Source organism: Geospiza fortis, unplaced genomic scaffold (assembly GCF_000277835.1).
Source record: "Geospiza fortis unplaced genomic scaffold, GeoFor_1.0 scaffold1215, whole genome shotgun sequence".
NCBI classification, from domain to species: Eukaryota; Metazoa; Chordata; class Aves; order Passeriformes; family Thraupidae; genus Geospiza; species Geospiza fortis.
The window spans coordinates 25390-39565 of record NW_005054724.1 but is presented as its reverse complement, the minus strand read 5'-3'; the positions used below and the strand labels follow the sequence as shown (position 1 = coordinate 39565).

Below are 14176 nucleotides of genomic sequence, written 5' to 3'. Positions count from 1 at the left end.
CTCCCTGCCAGGGAGCAGCTGGGGAGCAGTTCCCAGCCAGACATCTGCGGTTACTTAATCACTGTACCCTTATCTCACTGAAATTATGGATTATTAATAAAAAAACCCTGCCTCAGCACAGGCAGGTCATGTAACTGCTAGTCAGGGTTTGGGATGAGGAAGCAGTGGCTGACACAGGCTCGCAGAGGGGTTTATCCAACCACAAAGCCCAGGCTGAGCTTGGGAAGCCGCAGGGTTTGATAAAGCATGGCAGTGCCAGGTCTCAGCACAGCCAGGTGAGGGCTGCACACGGAGCTGTGGATTTACCAAGTGCAGGGAAGTTGGGAGATGGCCAAACCTCTGCCAGCCAGAGCTGGGAGCAAGGGGAGGATTGCGCCAGGCTCCTGGACCATCCCTGCTCCACCCGCTGTGTGTCATCCCCTCCCGTGCCAGCTCCAGCTCCCTCCGTGCAGTGCCTGGCACCGGAAGAGGTGAGGCAAGGCACACTCAGCCCGCAGGGCACCCCCTGCCTGTATTTACATGCTCCAAGGGCCATTCTTGCAAGTTCTTGCTCCCTTTCTTGGCCTGAGTGTGTTGGGAACGGGGTGGGAGGACAAAGGGACGCAGCAGGCCCCAGGCAGGCTGCTCCCACGTTGGCACCACTTCCAGGTGTGTCTGAGCTTCCCTCGTGGGTCAGTTTGCTGTGCTGCTCCCGAGGGGTGCTGGTGGTGCTTCTACAGAGGCAGGGACTGTCACTCCAGGCTCTGCAGTGTCACAGGACTGCAGCCGACAGCCCCGGTGCAAAGAAGGTGACGTTCCTGTCCTGGATCTTGTACTGGTAGATCTGGACCAGATCCTGCTCCGCCGCCTGCCGCAAGGACAATCTCTTGATTATTTTAATCTGCAAAGGGAAAGGAATAGGAACATTGTCCCTTTGGCTGCCCAGAGCAGCCTTGCCCCCAGTGCCTCTGGCTGGCCTGCAGGGAAGGGGAGTCACTGACAAATAATCCATCAGCAGCTGCCTGTCCCTGTGCCTTTGGTGGCAGGCCCTGATGAGGGATCACACAAGTGTCAGCATGCTCCTAGCCCTGCAGAGATCACCACAGGCCAGGCTCAGACACATCATTAGGGGAAACTTCCCAGGAGTTTTCCCTCACCCCGGGCTGGGAGAAGCCTGCGCTGCAGCTGCTGTAGAAACCCTGGAAAGCTTCCAGAGGTGGGGAGTCCCAGGTGGCAGGATGTCCCTGAATATCCCTGCAGAAGCAGTGACAGCTGGGTGCTCCAGCAGATCCTGGTGCCCACAGGATTACCCTTAACCACACTGCAGCCTGGGCTGTCTCCCAGAACCCCGGGGCCTGCGGTGCTGTAGGTGACAGGGACACGTGCCAGCTGTCCATGCTGCTGTGCCTCACCTGCCCGTGAACATCCTTGCAGAAGCCGGTGGCCAGCCCCTGTGCCCACAGGATGAGGTCGCTGTGATGGCACAGGGAGTTCACAACCAGTTCATTCTCCTCATCCTCTGAATCCTCGTTGCTGTGAACCAGCACCACGATGTTCCCCTGCAACGGGAGCAGCAGGCACGGATGAGCCCCTGGCTGGGCCTAATCCTTTGGGGGAAGGATGGGAGGGTGGCAACAGGAGCTTTCACAAACATCCCATCTAAGCTCCAGCTTGGTCTGAATTCCACTGGGAAATTCCCAGCCAGAATCCCCCCATACCCTGGCTGATCCCCAGTGAGGGCAGCAGATGAGGGGGGATTCTGCCCCTCTGCCCCACCCAGGTGAGACCCCCCTGCAGAGCTGCCTCCAGCTCTGGGCCCAAACCAGAGGTGTCCCTGCCCACAGCACACATGATCTTTATGGTCCCTTCCAAGACAGGCCATTCTGTGACATACAAACACTGAAGAGCTCACTGTACATTGTGTACACACACACATATATGTAACATGCAATCTAAAAATACCTCCAGCCTCTGAGAGGAGACAGTGGCTGAACCAGTCTGTCAGGCTGAGCAGATGGCACTGACTGAATTCAGAGCAGGTAAATAAAGAGGTGGCCAAAGGGCTGCAGCAATGCTCACACCCTCACAGCTCTGACAGGGAGCAAACACCTCCCCAACACACCGACTCTATTAACAGCCACCCCAAGAGACTCTGCCTCAGCCATGCAAGTCACCAGTGACTTAAAATAACATGAATTCTCAATCAATTAAAATGTACTTTAAGGCTTCAGAACACCTCAGACAGAAATAGCAAAGTGTTAGCGTGGTTGATCATCTTTTTTAGCTCTTTGGAGGTAAATACTCTCTGCAAGCAGCTCATCCCTGTCAGCACATACAGCCCAACACCATGTACTGTGTGAAGTGCAGGGTGACAGCACCCAGCACCATAGGCTCATTCTTCACTCCTGCAGGGAAGTGCCCAGGGAGGGGACGCTGCCTGTGATGGCACAGCTTGGATGTGACTGTGAGCACTCCTGGCTGTGGTGCTCTCAGGAGTCCCCACATCTCTGTAGATCATCATCCCACCTTGGGGACCAGCCACACTGGAGGGTGGTGGGAGTAGGGGCTGGTGTGCCCCCGAAGGGACCCTTCATTTCTGTCCCCTGTGAGACTCACCAGCCCCTCACAGACTCGTTTCCACCCCTGCCCTCCCACGCAGGGGTGTGAGTCAGGATCTCTGGAGAGCCAGGAGCTCCAAAAACCACCATTTTACATCTCAAATCCCTGTTCGTACATCAGAGACACACAGCACCCTTCTCTGGGCAGCATCTCACAGGAATCCAGCTGAACAGGAGCCTGCACAGGTACTCAGGGACCCACACAACTCCCAAGAGTGGCTCCAGAGCAATGACCTGAACTCCTTGGACAGCCACAGCCTTTCAGAAACCTCACTATGGTCAGAAGGAAAGAGCAGACAAAGCCAGGCTTTGCTCTGGAGGCTGTGCACAGGCAGAGCCCAGGGCAGCAGTACCTTCAGCTGGCAGCACACACACACACGGCAGTAGTGGATGAAGTCCAGCACGGCCACCGGGGCAGCCCCCAGGCTCAGCAGGACACTGAGGTCATCCACCAGCAGCACGGGGCCCTTCCAGGAATCACCAGCAGTGGCACTCAGGGACACGCGGACAAACTCAAACAGGGCTCGCAGGTCACAGCTGCTCCCGCTGCAAGACATGAGGGACGTGTCAGGGGCTTGGCACCGCGTGTCCCCCTCCTCCCCCACTGACCCACAGTGGGGATCGCCTGCCTGTCCCCTCCCTGCTGTCCCCACTGCTGTGACAGCCAGCTCCCCACTGCCCTTCAGCCCCTGCTCCTCCTTCATGCCTGTGTGTAGTGAAACCCTCCTGCCCTGCTCCAGGGGTCGTGGAATGGTTGGGGTGGGAAGGAAACTCAAAGCCCATCCAGTGCCACCTCTCTGCCATGGCACAGACACCTTCCACTATCCCAGGCTGCTCCAAGCTCAGTCCAACATGGCCTGGGACACTGCTGGGGAAGTGTCTGGCCTCTGCTGAGCTTCCCAGGGAACAGGGAGAAAATGACATGGGAATAAACCCAAAAGCCAGCATGGATAAAGCAGCACTGCTCCCTTGGATAAGAATAAAACTCAAAATAATGAAAGAAGGGAATAAAACCACTTGGCTGGGGTTTCATTTCACACAAACCTGTGGAGTGCTGAAATAAATGTTGTTCTAGACCTGTGACATGCTTGGCAATGAGGCTGGGGGTGGAAGTTCCCCTAAAATTCTGGAAAGGAGGACAGAATCCCCCATGAGCAGCAGCGAGGGACAGGCCAGGACACTTAGAGGGATGTGCACAATGCTGATGTTTCCCTTCCCTTGGTGTCCAGCTGAGTCCTTGGGCCTTGGAGGAGAGCACAAAGGGCAGCAGGAGCCGGTCCTGGACCTTGGGTGGTGCCCTTGGTGGCAGCAGATGTGAGGGGGAACACTCCATGCTCAGGCTCACCTCAGAAACTGCAGAGGACTGGGCTGTCCTGGCTGCTCCTCCTCCCCAAACAGGAGGTCAAGGCAGGACTTGAGGCCCTCCAGGAAGACAAGCTGTCCCCGCTCCTTGGCAGCTGCCAGACTGACTCCCTGCAGAGAGGAAAACTTTGGGTTTCAGAGGGAACGCTTACGGAAAATGGTGCACACAGAACCACATGGGTCGACAGCCAAATTTTCATTCTTGTTTGAATCAAATCTTATCTAAATGTGCTGATAAAGTCAGTGCTTCAGGGATGAAATGGGCACTTCTGTTACAGCCACTGGTGGCATATTCACTCTTCTGTACTTTGACAGAATATAACAAAAACACACTGTGATCTGGGCTCAAACCTGGAATTCCTTCTGCAAAGCCAGCTTGGTGTGCAGAGGCAGGGAGAGAATGGGCCAGGCTTCTCCAAGGGCCTGCTGTGAGCAATCCCTTCACCTCCCTCCCTGGGAGGTGAAAGCTTTTGTTTGTCACTATCTCCAGATCTGTGGCAATAAGGGCTCCTGGCACAGCCCACGCAGCTGAGCCTGGCACGGCCTGGATCTGGAGAGCGCCGTGGGCTTGGCATCCCCACATTGCACAACACCTGGAGAGAGCAGCCAGGGCTCTCACAGCCAGGGCTCCCACAGCCAGGAATCCCACGGGAAGCAGCCCTGGCTCCACCAGCAGGAGGAGGAGGACCACGACAAACGCCTGGGGCTGCAGCTCAGACTCAAGCTCAGCTGGCTCACAGCCCTGCCTGGTGGTGAGGCCAATGGAGAGCCACGTGCTGGGAACTGCCAGCTCCAACGGAGACATCCACAGCTGCAGCAGACATGGAGAAGGCTCAGCTGGAGATCACACAATTCTAGAAAGGTTTGGGTTGGAGGGATGTTTAAAGGTCATCCAGTTCCATCCCCCTGCAGGGACACCTTCCACTGGACTAGGCTGCTCCAAGGCCTGTCAAGGGCTGAAGGATCTGGGGGTTCAGCCTGGACAAGAGGAGGCTCTGAGGGGACCTTCTCACTCTCCACAGTTTATTCTCAAAAAGGGTGGTCAGGCACTGGAAGTGGCTGCCCAGAGCAGTGGAGGAGTCACCATCCCTGGGGGGATTTAAAAGCCCTGTGGATGTGGCACTTGGGTTAGAGGAAGCCCTGGCAGTGCCGGGGGACAGGCGGACACAATGATCCTTGAGGGCTTTCCAACCTCAATGATTCCATGACCATGTGCAGTACAATTATTTCCTGGAGGATTTGACTAGGTGACCTTTTCAGGTGTCTTCCAACCCAAACCATTCCATGATTATCTTCCCAGGCTCAATTTTGCAGCACTATAACTTTGTAACATGGATATTAAGAATAATCTAAGGCCTGACTGAACTCCATCTGCTGGCATCTGCTCCCTGCTTTAAATGGAAGCTGCTTGGACTCCCGATCCTGGGAATCCTGCTGCCTTAGAACTCTTCCTCTATTTTCCTTCTACTCAGCTGGGAAGGAACATATGCCTGAATGCTCACTCCCTCTTCAGAGTCCCCCTATCAAGGAATAGATTTTTTTGGGCACTACCCCTCAGTAACAGCTTCAGAAATAGCAGCATTATTGGGCAATCCTGAGCACACACGATGGAAAACTTCCTAGGCAAGGACAGAAGCACCTTTATGTGGCAGGTGAGGAGCAGGGAACAGCCAGCAAATAAATACCTGCCATGCCATAAGGAAGGACTGGGCTGCACAGCAGCCTCACATACCTCATTCCCTCAGGGATTTCTGCAGCCCATAGACTGGGAACCTGCTGAAAGGCTGTGACTGAATTCACTATTAATATCAATAATTCAGCAACTGATTTTACCTTTGCTTCAGCCATTTCTTCCTGCACACACAAAGTCTCTGTACCTCAGATCTGCAAGAAAAGTGTCCCCCACTTCAGAAGGGAACTCAGTGCTGTGACACCAGGGCCTGCCTGGGTGACAGAGAACGGCCACAGCAGCCAGGGACAGGGTGCCTGTGTGCCAGACCAAGAATTCAGCCCCCTCAGTGCCATGCCATGGACCCAGCAAGTCCAGCTTCATTTTCCAGCAGAGGAACAGGTTCCAGAGAACTCACCCACTGCAGTCACCTGCCACAGCAAACCTCTGCCTGTCCCCTGCTGGCAGCCCACCCAGTGTGACCTCTGGAAGCAGCACGGGAAGCATCAGACAGCTTGTGAAAGTGGGATAAGTGCTCAAAATGGCCAGTGGCACCTTCCTGAGTGCACAGCCAGGACTGATATCCCCAGAGCAGAGCCAGGGCAGTGCCCAGCACCCAGACAGCCTGAAAGCTTTCCCTGTGAGCCAGCATCCCACTCCATTACCCTGGAGCACAGGACATTATCTCTGGCACGCTGCCAGCCATCGACCCAGGCCAGGAATGCTCCTGCAGCAGCAGCTCAGCTCTCCTGTCCCTGTGGGGAGCTGCTGGAGCCTGGTGTCCCCGGGCTGCCAGCAGTGACAGCCCCTCAGAGCAGAGCTGCTGCTCACCACTGGCCATTCCACACGGGAAAGGGAAATGTCTGAGGGACAGAAGGAATGGAGTGTGCAAAGCAGGGGGAATGAGCTCATCAGCAAACACAGCTGTGGGACAAAGTGGGGCCATCAGTGATCAGGCCACACCATGTCCTCCAAGCTGTGAGCTCAGAGCAGGGGACAGGAGATGACCATCAAATGGGGACAAATCTGGTTTTCCTGTAAAACGAAACAAACTTTGTACAAGTGAGGGTGGGAACACCAACCTGGCAGGGTGCCCTGCTGCTGTTTGTCCTGATATAGCCCTGTGTGTCCTCTGCAAGGTCAGGGCCAATAACACTGCCAGTGCCTTAAAATGAAGTATGGGTCCTCAGGGAAAGAGGCCACAGGCACAAAAAAAGCCAGGGAAGTTTTTTCTTGCAAGCAAACATCATCCCTGCACTTAGCTAACACATAAGGAAGTGGCTTGGGACTTGTAACACCTGGCAATCTGGGAAAGCAGCAAGTCCCTGGAAGCATCACTTCAGCTGTGTATAAATATTCACTTTACCACCACACACAAGTGGCGCTACAAGTGTCACTGTACAATCCACCCTGGCTCCAGGAGCCTCCCGCTGGGGCTGGGACTACCCTGCTCCCAACAGAAACTGGGGCACGGTTCAGTTCTGAAGCTCTTCCAAGCGCAGGCTCTCCTAAGGGCATAATCACAGTCACAGAATCACTGAGGCTGGAAAAGTCCCCTGAACCCATCCAGCCCAGCCATTCCCTCAGCACTGCCAAGGCCACCACCAACCCAAGTCCCCAAATGCAACATCCACAGGGTTTTCAAATCCCTTCACCAATGGGGACTCCACCATGGCCCTGGGCAGCTGGGCCAGGGCCAGATCACCCTTCTAGGGAAGGAATTTTCCCAATATCCAACCTGAACCTCCCCTGGCAACCCTTGAGGTCCCTGCTCCCTGGGAGCAGAGCCCAACCTCCCCGGCTGTGCCCTCCTGGCAGGAGCTGTGCAGAGCCACAAGGCCCCCCTGAGCCTCCTTTGCTCCAGGCTGAGCCCCTTCCCAGCTCCCTCAGCCTCTCCTGGGGCTCCAGCCCCTTCCCCATCTCCATTCCCTGGACACACTGTTCCTGTACCCGGGGATCACAAATCTGCCCCCAGGACTGGAGGTGCCTCAGCAGTGCCAGCACAGGGGATGGGCACTGCCCTGGGCCTGTGGCCACACTATTACTGCTCTCCAGTAAAGATCTACAGCAGCCAGCTCTCAACCAAATTTAAGAGTGAAACTACCCTGCCGAGAACCACCTTTTCTGAGCCTGACATGTTCATCTGCGCAAAGAAGGATTAAAGCAAAGAGAAGATGTGATGGAAACTTGGATATAAATAACGGATGCTGCGACCTCCAGCTCCTCAGAGCTTGGGAGGAATTCACAGCAAGGACCACAGGGGCACCTATGAAGCCGCAAGGCAGGAGTGACTCAGAGCTGAAAGCAGCTCAGCGCCTCTCTGAGCTGTGCTTATCACCTCCTTTGTGGCAGCCACCTTTTGTTCGACTATCAGACAGCAAATCGCCCCCATTTGCATCGCACGTGTGCTCCAGCTAATCCTCCTGTTCTCTCCCTCCTCAGCCTGCCAGCCAGGGAGATGTCAGCAGCTCCCATTAAGTGTACACCGGGAAATCTCGGCATTAGGAAACACCCTGACTTCAGGAGCAGGCAGGGATCCCGTATTTAACTGCTGGATTTCCTCCCCACAGCGGCTCCTGTGCCCCATTTCCTGCCCCACTCAGCAAGTTCCCTCCACGATTTCCTCCTCTCTGCACCACGAAGGCCAGGACAGCTCTGTGCTCGAGGGGGGTGTTTTGTTCAGCCAGGGGAATCACACCTTGAGTTACAGCTCCGTGGGGGAACACCGTGTTTGTTGTGCACCCCGGGCCGCTGATCTCCTTTCAAAAGGTAAAACCTGAGCAGTACATAAAATACAGGCGTTTAGCAGCACCATGTTTACAGTGGGGAATACAGTACCTGGTTCCCCAGCACCTGGGAGTCTGGATGAGCAGCAGTGCTGCTGGGATTCACAGCAGAACCAGAGGGAGGAGCAGTGCAAGCCCTCATCCCTTCAGCCCTGGAAGGTCACCTGCACTTCCCACCTGGAGCATTTCACCTTGCAGTGTTGTACAAAGAGCTGAGTGAAGCAGTTTGGAGCTCAGACAATATGCTGACATGCAGAATTACCCTGCCTGCTTTGTCTCTGTTTCCTCATTTCAGAGTACACATAATCCTTGTCCAACTCAGCATGGGAAGGAAATCCCTAGGAACTTACCTGTGGCTCCTCACAGGGCTCAGAGGGATGGCTCAGCCCAAGCCAGACACACAGGTGTCCTTGTGACTCAACCCTCCATCCCAACAGGAACCAGAGGACAGGGCACAAAGTCACCTCAGGAGCCCCTGCAGGGGTGCAGGGGTCCTGGGAACACTGACACCACAGCATTTTCCTCTCCAGGGGATTAAGGAACCTCCATCTACCAGTCTGTGCCTGTTCTGGGGAGCACTGATCCCCAGCAAACACTTCCAAGCACAAAGCAAGCAGCTGTCCAGCCCTTGGCAGGGCACAGCCCATGGGGCACCTCACAGCCAGGTCTTTGCCCCAAAGTGCTCTTTACCACAGGAGCACCAATCCTGACTGTCCCCATCAAGACATGGAAACATTTGCTCACACACAGTTCCTGCTCCCCATTCCTATTCCTTCCCACCCAAGAGAAACTACCTGGACCCATAGTAATGAACCCATGCCAAGAGACTCACCAGCTTCTGTGCCACGATGCTGTAGTGGCTGAAGGACTGGAGCAGGGCCACAAAGCAAACCTTGCAGCCAGCTGGGGAGGCACAAAAGCACACATTAGAAGTTCCACTGTGCAGCTGACATTATCAAAGCTCATAAATCACAGCAGCCAGGCCACAGATCTGTCTGGAAGGACCTTCAAGTGATGCAGGTCTAGACAAACTCTACTTTGCTTTCAGTTTTCACCCTTCTAGAGGATATCTGCATTAGTGAAAATGTTGGTTTAAAAAGAGAGGAAAAGAAGGAAAAAGATGACTTTAAAAAGTGTAAGGCCCATTTTCTGCCTCGTGCCAGGCCAGCCTGGGACCTCCTGACCCTGTTTGATGGTGTGACAGTAAGAAGGCCAAGGGCCAGCTGTGACACTGAACTACTGAAACCACAGACATGACAAAAATTCCCATTTTGGCTCTCACAGGGCAAGTGACCTTGACTGGAAAAACAGAGAACTGGGCATTGTGTCAGACACCTAAATAAAAAGTGATTTTGGAACACAGTTTGGCTATGAACATAACCATGTTTGTTGGACGTGGATTTCAAGTCGAACAAGTCAATGGCCCCAGATGAACCTTCAGATCTCCCAAAGGTTTTGGGCACCAAGAGGACAACATGGGGGTGCTGCAAACAGGTCCTGGGCTGGAGGGGGGCAGGTGACAGCCAGCACACCAATTCCCAGGGCACTGCTGTGGGGCAGCACCAATGCCCAGGGCACCGCTGTGGGGCAGGACATCAGCAGAGCCTGAGGCAGTGCCTGGCAGGTCTCTGAATCATTTACAGTTGGAGGAGTCCCTGAGTCCAGTGCCTGCTCTGCAGGGGCCAGGAGGTTACTCACAGGGGAAACTGCTCCCACAAAAGTAATTAGACACCTTGCCAGGCTCTGTTTGTTTCTTGACTCACTCTGAGCTTATCTGTTGTTAATTGGTCCTGATATGTGTAATTATATCATAAAAATGGAAGCAGTGAGGGAATTGCAGTGAACATCTCCCTGTCAGAGCCTGTGAGATTTACAACCATTGCCACAATCCATGATGAAACAAGGTGCAGAATTATGGGATGTACCCAAGGATACAGAGGAGTCCCAAGAACAAGTCAGGACTAGGACCCATAAATCCCAACCCCAAACTCTGGGTTTATCTGAGGATAATCACACTCTGCAGATCTGCCCTCTGCTCATGGAGCAATCCTGAGGAAACCTCTGGGGTGTGCCTGCCTCAGAGACTGCTGCTGCTGCTGACCCACCTCTGAGGTAGAAGGAGAGGAAGTGGTGCACCAGGAAGCTGCCATCTGTCCGGGTGTCTCGCAGCAGGGTGAATTTACCCTGGAAAAGAAGCAGCAAAATAACAGAGTAAGGTGAAGGCACAAACTGCTCTTAGTAGACAAGATGTTGGTCCAAGCTGCAGGAATTCTGCAGGTGCTACTCAGAGGAAGAAGTGGACAAGCAGAGCTCCAGCTGCCTGTTTACAAAGGGAAGCCAGCACTTCCTCTGACACAGCCCATGGGGAGGCATCTGAACCACAGCATCACTAAGGGTGGAAAAGCCCTCTGAGCCCACCAAGCCCAACCATGAACCCAGCTCAACCCTTAGCCCTGCCAAGCTCACCACTGAACCATGTCCCCGTATGTCCCAGCTAAAAACCCTTGTGCTCAACTGTGAGCCCAGCTGGACCCCCAGGTCTGTGCCCTGCAGGTGCCACCCTCTCCCCTGGATGTGCAGCACGGTGCTCCCAGTGCCGCCACAGCCAGAGCCTCTGGTGCTGGACACCACCCAGGGGGTTCTGGGCAGTTTCCACCTCCCAGCCTTGTGCCCCTCTCCCCCAATTCACTGGCATCTTTCTTCTCCCACTGGCAGGGAAACAACAGCCACTCACTCACTGCATTCCCAGCCCATTCTCCCTGTGCCACAGCCAGCATTGCCAGTGTTTCAAGTGTCAGCCCCCCTGGAGCTGCTGATCGTCCTGTGCTCAAACAGCCCTCCCTGTCCTCCCTTCCAGGTTTACTTCCACGTGCCACCTTCAGGGTAGAAAACCTTGTCAACAAAATTCTGTAGTGCAGCAAAGCTCTCAGCATAAGGTATAAACCCTGTTTTGATCAGGCAGGAAATTAATTCTGTTCATTAGTGCACACTCATTATCAGCCCCGGCCTCATCAAGGTGTTTGCTTCCATTAAAATCATAGGCAGGATGTTTCTTTAATCAATACAAATCATAGATGAGCTGCTTGGAAACACAAAGAACTTATCAAAGTGGGAGGTTTTTCTTCTCCCAGGAACAGAAGAAGCCTTTCACAGCAATGAGCCATCTCCACACAGGCAATTCCCCAGCCATCCATCAGAACAAACTCCCCCGGTGCCTAAAGCCTAAAGCGGAGTGACTGGAACAGCAAACATTGAACATGACTGCAGGGAATGCAGAGCAGAGGCCAGGGCAGGGAAGCTGATCTCCCTCAGCCAGAGTGAGAGCTCTTCCCCCCAGAAAGGGTTTTGCCTCAATGGCATAACACACTGCAGTGACAGGGACACCGCCCCAAGACATGCCCTCCATGGAGGAGACCTGTGCTCAAAGAGCACAAACCCAGACATTCAGGGTTTATCTTCTGCAACTCCAACCCCTCCTGCTCCCCTGTCCCCCACCAGAGCCCCGGGAAGAGCAGGCTGAGCGCTCCCTGCGTGCCCTCCGTGCCAGCACCAGCTGGCTCCTAAGGCTGCACTGGCACCGTGGGGTTTGTCACTCTGAGCACACAGCACCATTCCAAAGGCAAAGCCTTCCTGTAGCACCTTCCCCATGGACCCCAGCCCCTTCTGCCCATGCTCTGCCCTCACGCTCTCAACACCTGCAGGCTATGAGGGAGAGGCTGCAGCTACTTGTCAGGGACTGCAGAATGCCTCGGCGGGGCACAGCGGGTGTCACAAGCCCAGGGTGACACAGCAGGCACACCCACAGGCACAGCCACACCGGCAGCAGCTCCCTGCACCCTGCAGCCCCGCGGGGACAGCTCCTGTCAGCTCGGGAAGTGGCAGGGCCCAGCTGTGGAGCTGCGGAAATGGGGATGGTAGCGCAGGGAAGGCCAGGCCAGCAGAGGGCTGACACTGTCACACAGCGGGACTCGGGCCCGGCTGGGTATCCCAGCACACTGCAGGGACTGGCTCGGCACAGGGAACACTGAGGGGGACCTGCACACGCACTACTCATCATTTACCCCCAGATTTAGTATCGGGAGCATTGCAGGAGGTCATTCCCCACTCCAGGGAACACCGCTCCCTGGGCAGGCAGCCACCCTGGTGTGACACCCGGACAGAGCAGAACCCACAGCCTGTGATGGATGGGAACGCCCAACTCAACCCAAGGAATTCCTCACACAGACAAAGCCTTGCTCGGCTCCTGCTCTGGCTGCCAAGTCCAAACCCAGGATCTTGAGGCCAAATCTTGGAGTTTTGCTCTGTGGAATTTCCTGCTCACGTCAAGGTGAGCTCCTTGCCTCAGAACCAAGCTGGTGGATGCCCTCATTCCCGCTCATCCCACAGCTCCACCACCAAAGTGTCCTCCCCACAGCACAGAGCACAAACTCCACCAAGCACTTCTCCCTTAGTGTTTCACATGCATTAAAAACCCAACACCAACCCACAGGCACCACAGGGCTTTGGGACTTTGCACACTCAGACTATCCTTTACTAACACCTCCCCAGATCTGCTATGAGCTTCAAGGGCACCATCCCAAATTCCCCTCAGTACTGATTCCCCATCAGACCAGCACTGCCCCACGCCAGCCAGCCTGACAAGGAATGACCTCAGAAACACCTTCCAGATCAAGGAGAAACCTCCCCTATTCTCATCACAAGCTGGTAGTACAGCAAGGGGGGAAACTGGAGACAAAGGGGGAAACTCAGACTTATAAAATAAATTGTCACCCCAATTTGCTTTTGTTATAGAAGCTCATAACTATCAAGAAAAACATGGAGTAACGTGCAGCACACAGAAAATTTATTAATAATTACTGATGACACCGAGCTGGTGGTGTGGTCACACGGCAGAGGGAAGAGATGGGGCACCCAGAGGGACCTGGAGATGTTGATGGAGTGAGTCCATGGGAACCTCATGAGGTTCAACAAGGCCAAGTGCAAGGCGTTGCACCTGGGTCAGGACAATCCCCAGAATCAGCAAAGGCTGGGGGATGGATGGACAGATGGACAGAAAACAGATGAGATGCTCCAGGGCTGGAGCCAGGCTGGGAGTGCTGGGAATGTTCCCCTGGAGAGGAGAAGCTCCAGGGAGAGCTCAGAGCCCCTGGCAGGGCCTGGAGGGGCTCCAGGAGAGCTGGAGAGGGACTGGGGACAAGGGATGGAGGGACAGGACCCAGGGAATGGCTCCCACTGCCAGAGGGCAGGGCTGGGTGGGAGATTGGGAATTGCTCTTGTCAGGGTGGCAAGGCCCTAGAATAGAACCCCCAGAGCAACTGTGGCTGCCCCTGGATCCCTGGCAATGTCCCAGGCCAGGCTGGACAGGGCTTGGAGCAGCCTGGGATGGAGGAAAATGTCCCTGCACAGGACAGGAGGCAGGACCGGATGAGCTCTGAGGCTCCTTCCAGCCCAAACCACTCTGGGGTTCCATGACTGACATTTCACCTGCACAGCTCTCACAGACAGCGAGGCTGTTTAGGTCCTGCGTGACTTCATTAACACAAAACCTCCCTGGAAAAGCTACATTAATTAATTTAGTGCCCTAAATGACAAGTATCTCTAGAACAGCTCCCCGGTCCGGAGCAGTGTCCGCCAGCGGGTTTAACGCCCAGTTCTGTGTTTATTCCCCGCACGGGAGCACGGACACACCGCAGGAGCAGAGCTCGGCCGCTGCTCAGTCGGAGCCGGAGCCGTGAGGGGCGGCAGGGAGCCCGGCACGGCGA

The 14176-nt window shown here is 55.0% G+C and overlaps 2 protein-coding genes across 2 annotated transcripts in view; both read right to left on the bottom strand.

Annotated features, from left to right (window-relative positions):
• The window catches only part of SCAP (SREBF chaperone), a 59500-nt gene extending 58912 nt beyond the window's left edge, over positions 1-588 (bottom strand). The window contains exon 1 of the mRNA XM_031065270.1: positions 520-588. Within this exon, the coding sequence (XP_030921130.1) occupies positions 520-535 (16 nt within the window). The 5' untranslated portion in view covers positions 536-588. The remainder of the gene's footprint in view (positions 1-519) is intronic.
• ELP6 (elongator acetyltransferase complex subunit 6) overlaps positions 75-14176 on the bottom strand; it is a 25272-nt gene continuing 11170 nt past the window's right edge. Inside the window, exons 2-7 of the mRNA XM_031065273.1 lie at positions 10520-10598; positions 9247-9317; positions 3943-4070; positions 2951-3143; positions 1392-1538; positions 75-880 (exon numbers count right to left, since the gene is read on the bottom strand). Of these exons, the coding sequence (XP_030921133.1) occupies positions 752-880; positions 1392-1538; positions 2951-3143; positions 3943-4070; positions 9247-9317; positions 10520-10598 (747 nt within the window). The 3' untranslated portion in view covers positions 75-751. The remainder of the gene's footprint in view (positions 881-1391; positions 1539-2950; positions 3144-3942; positions 4071-9246; positions 9318-10519; positions 10599-14176) is intronic.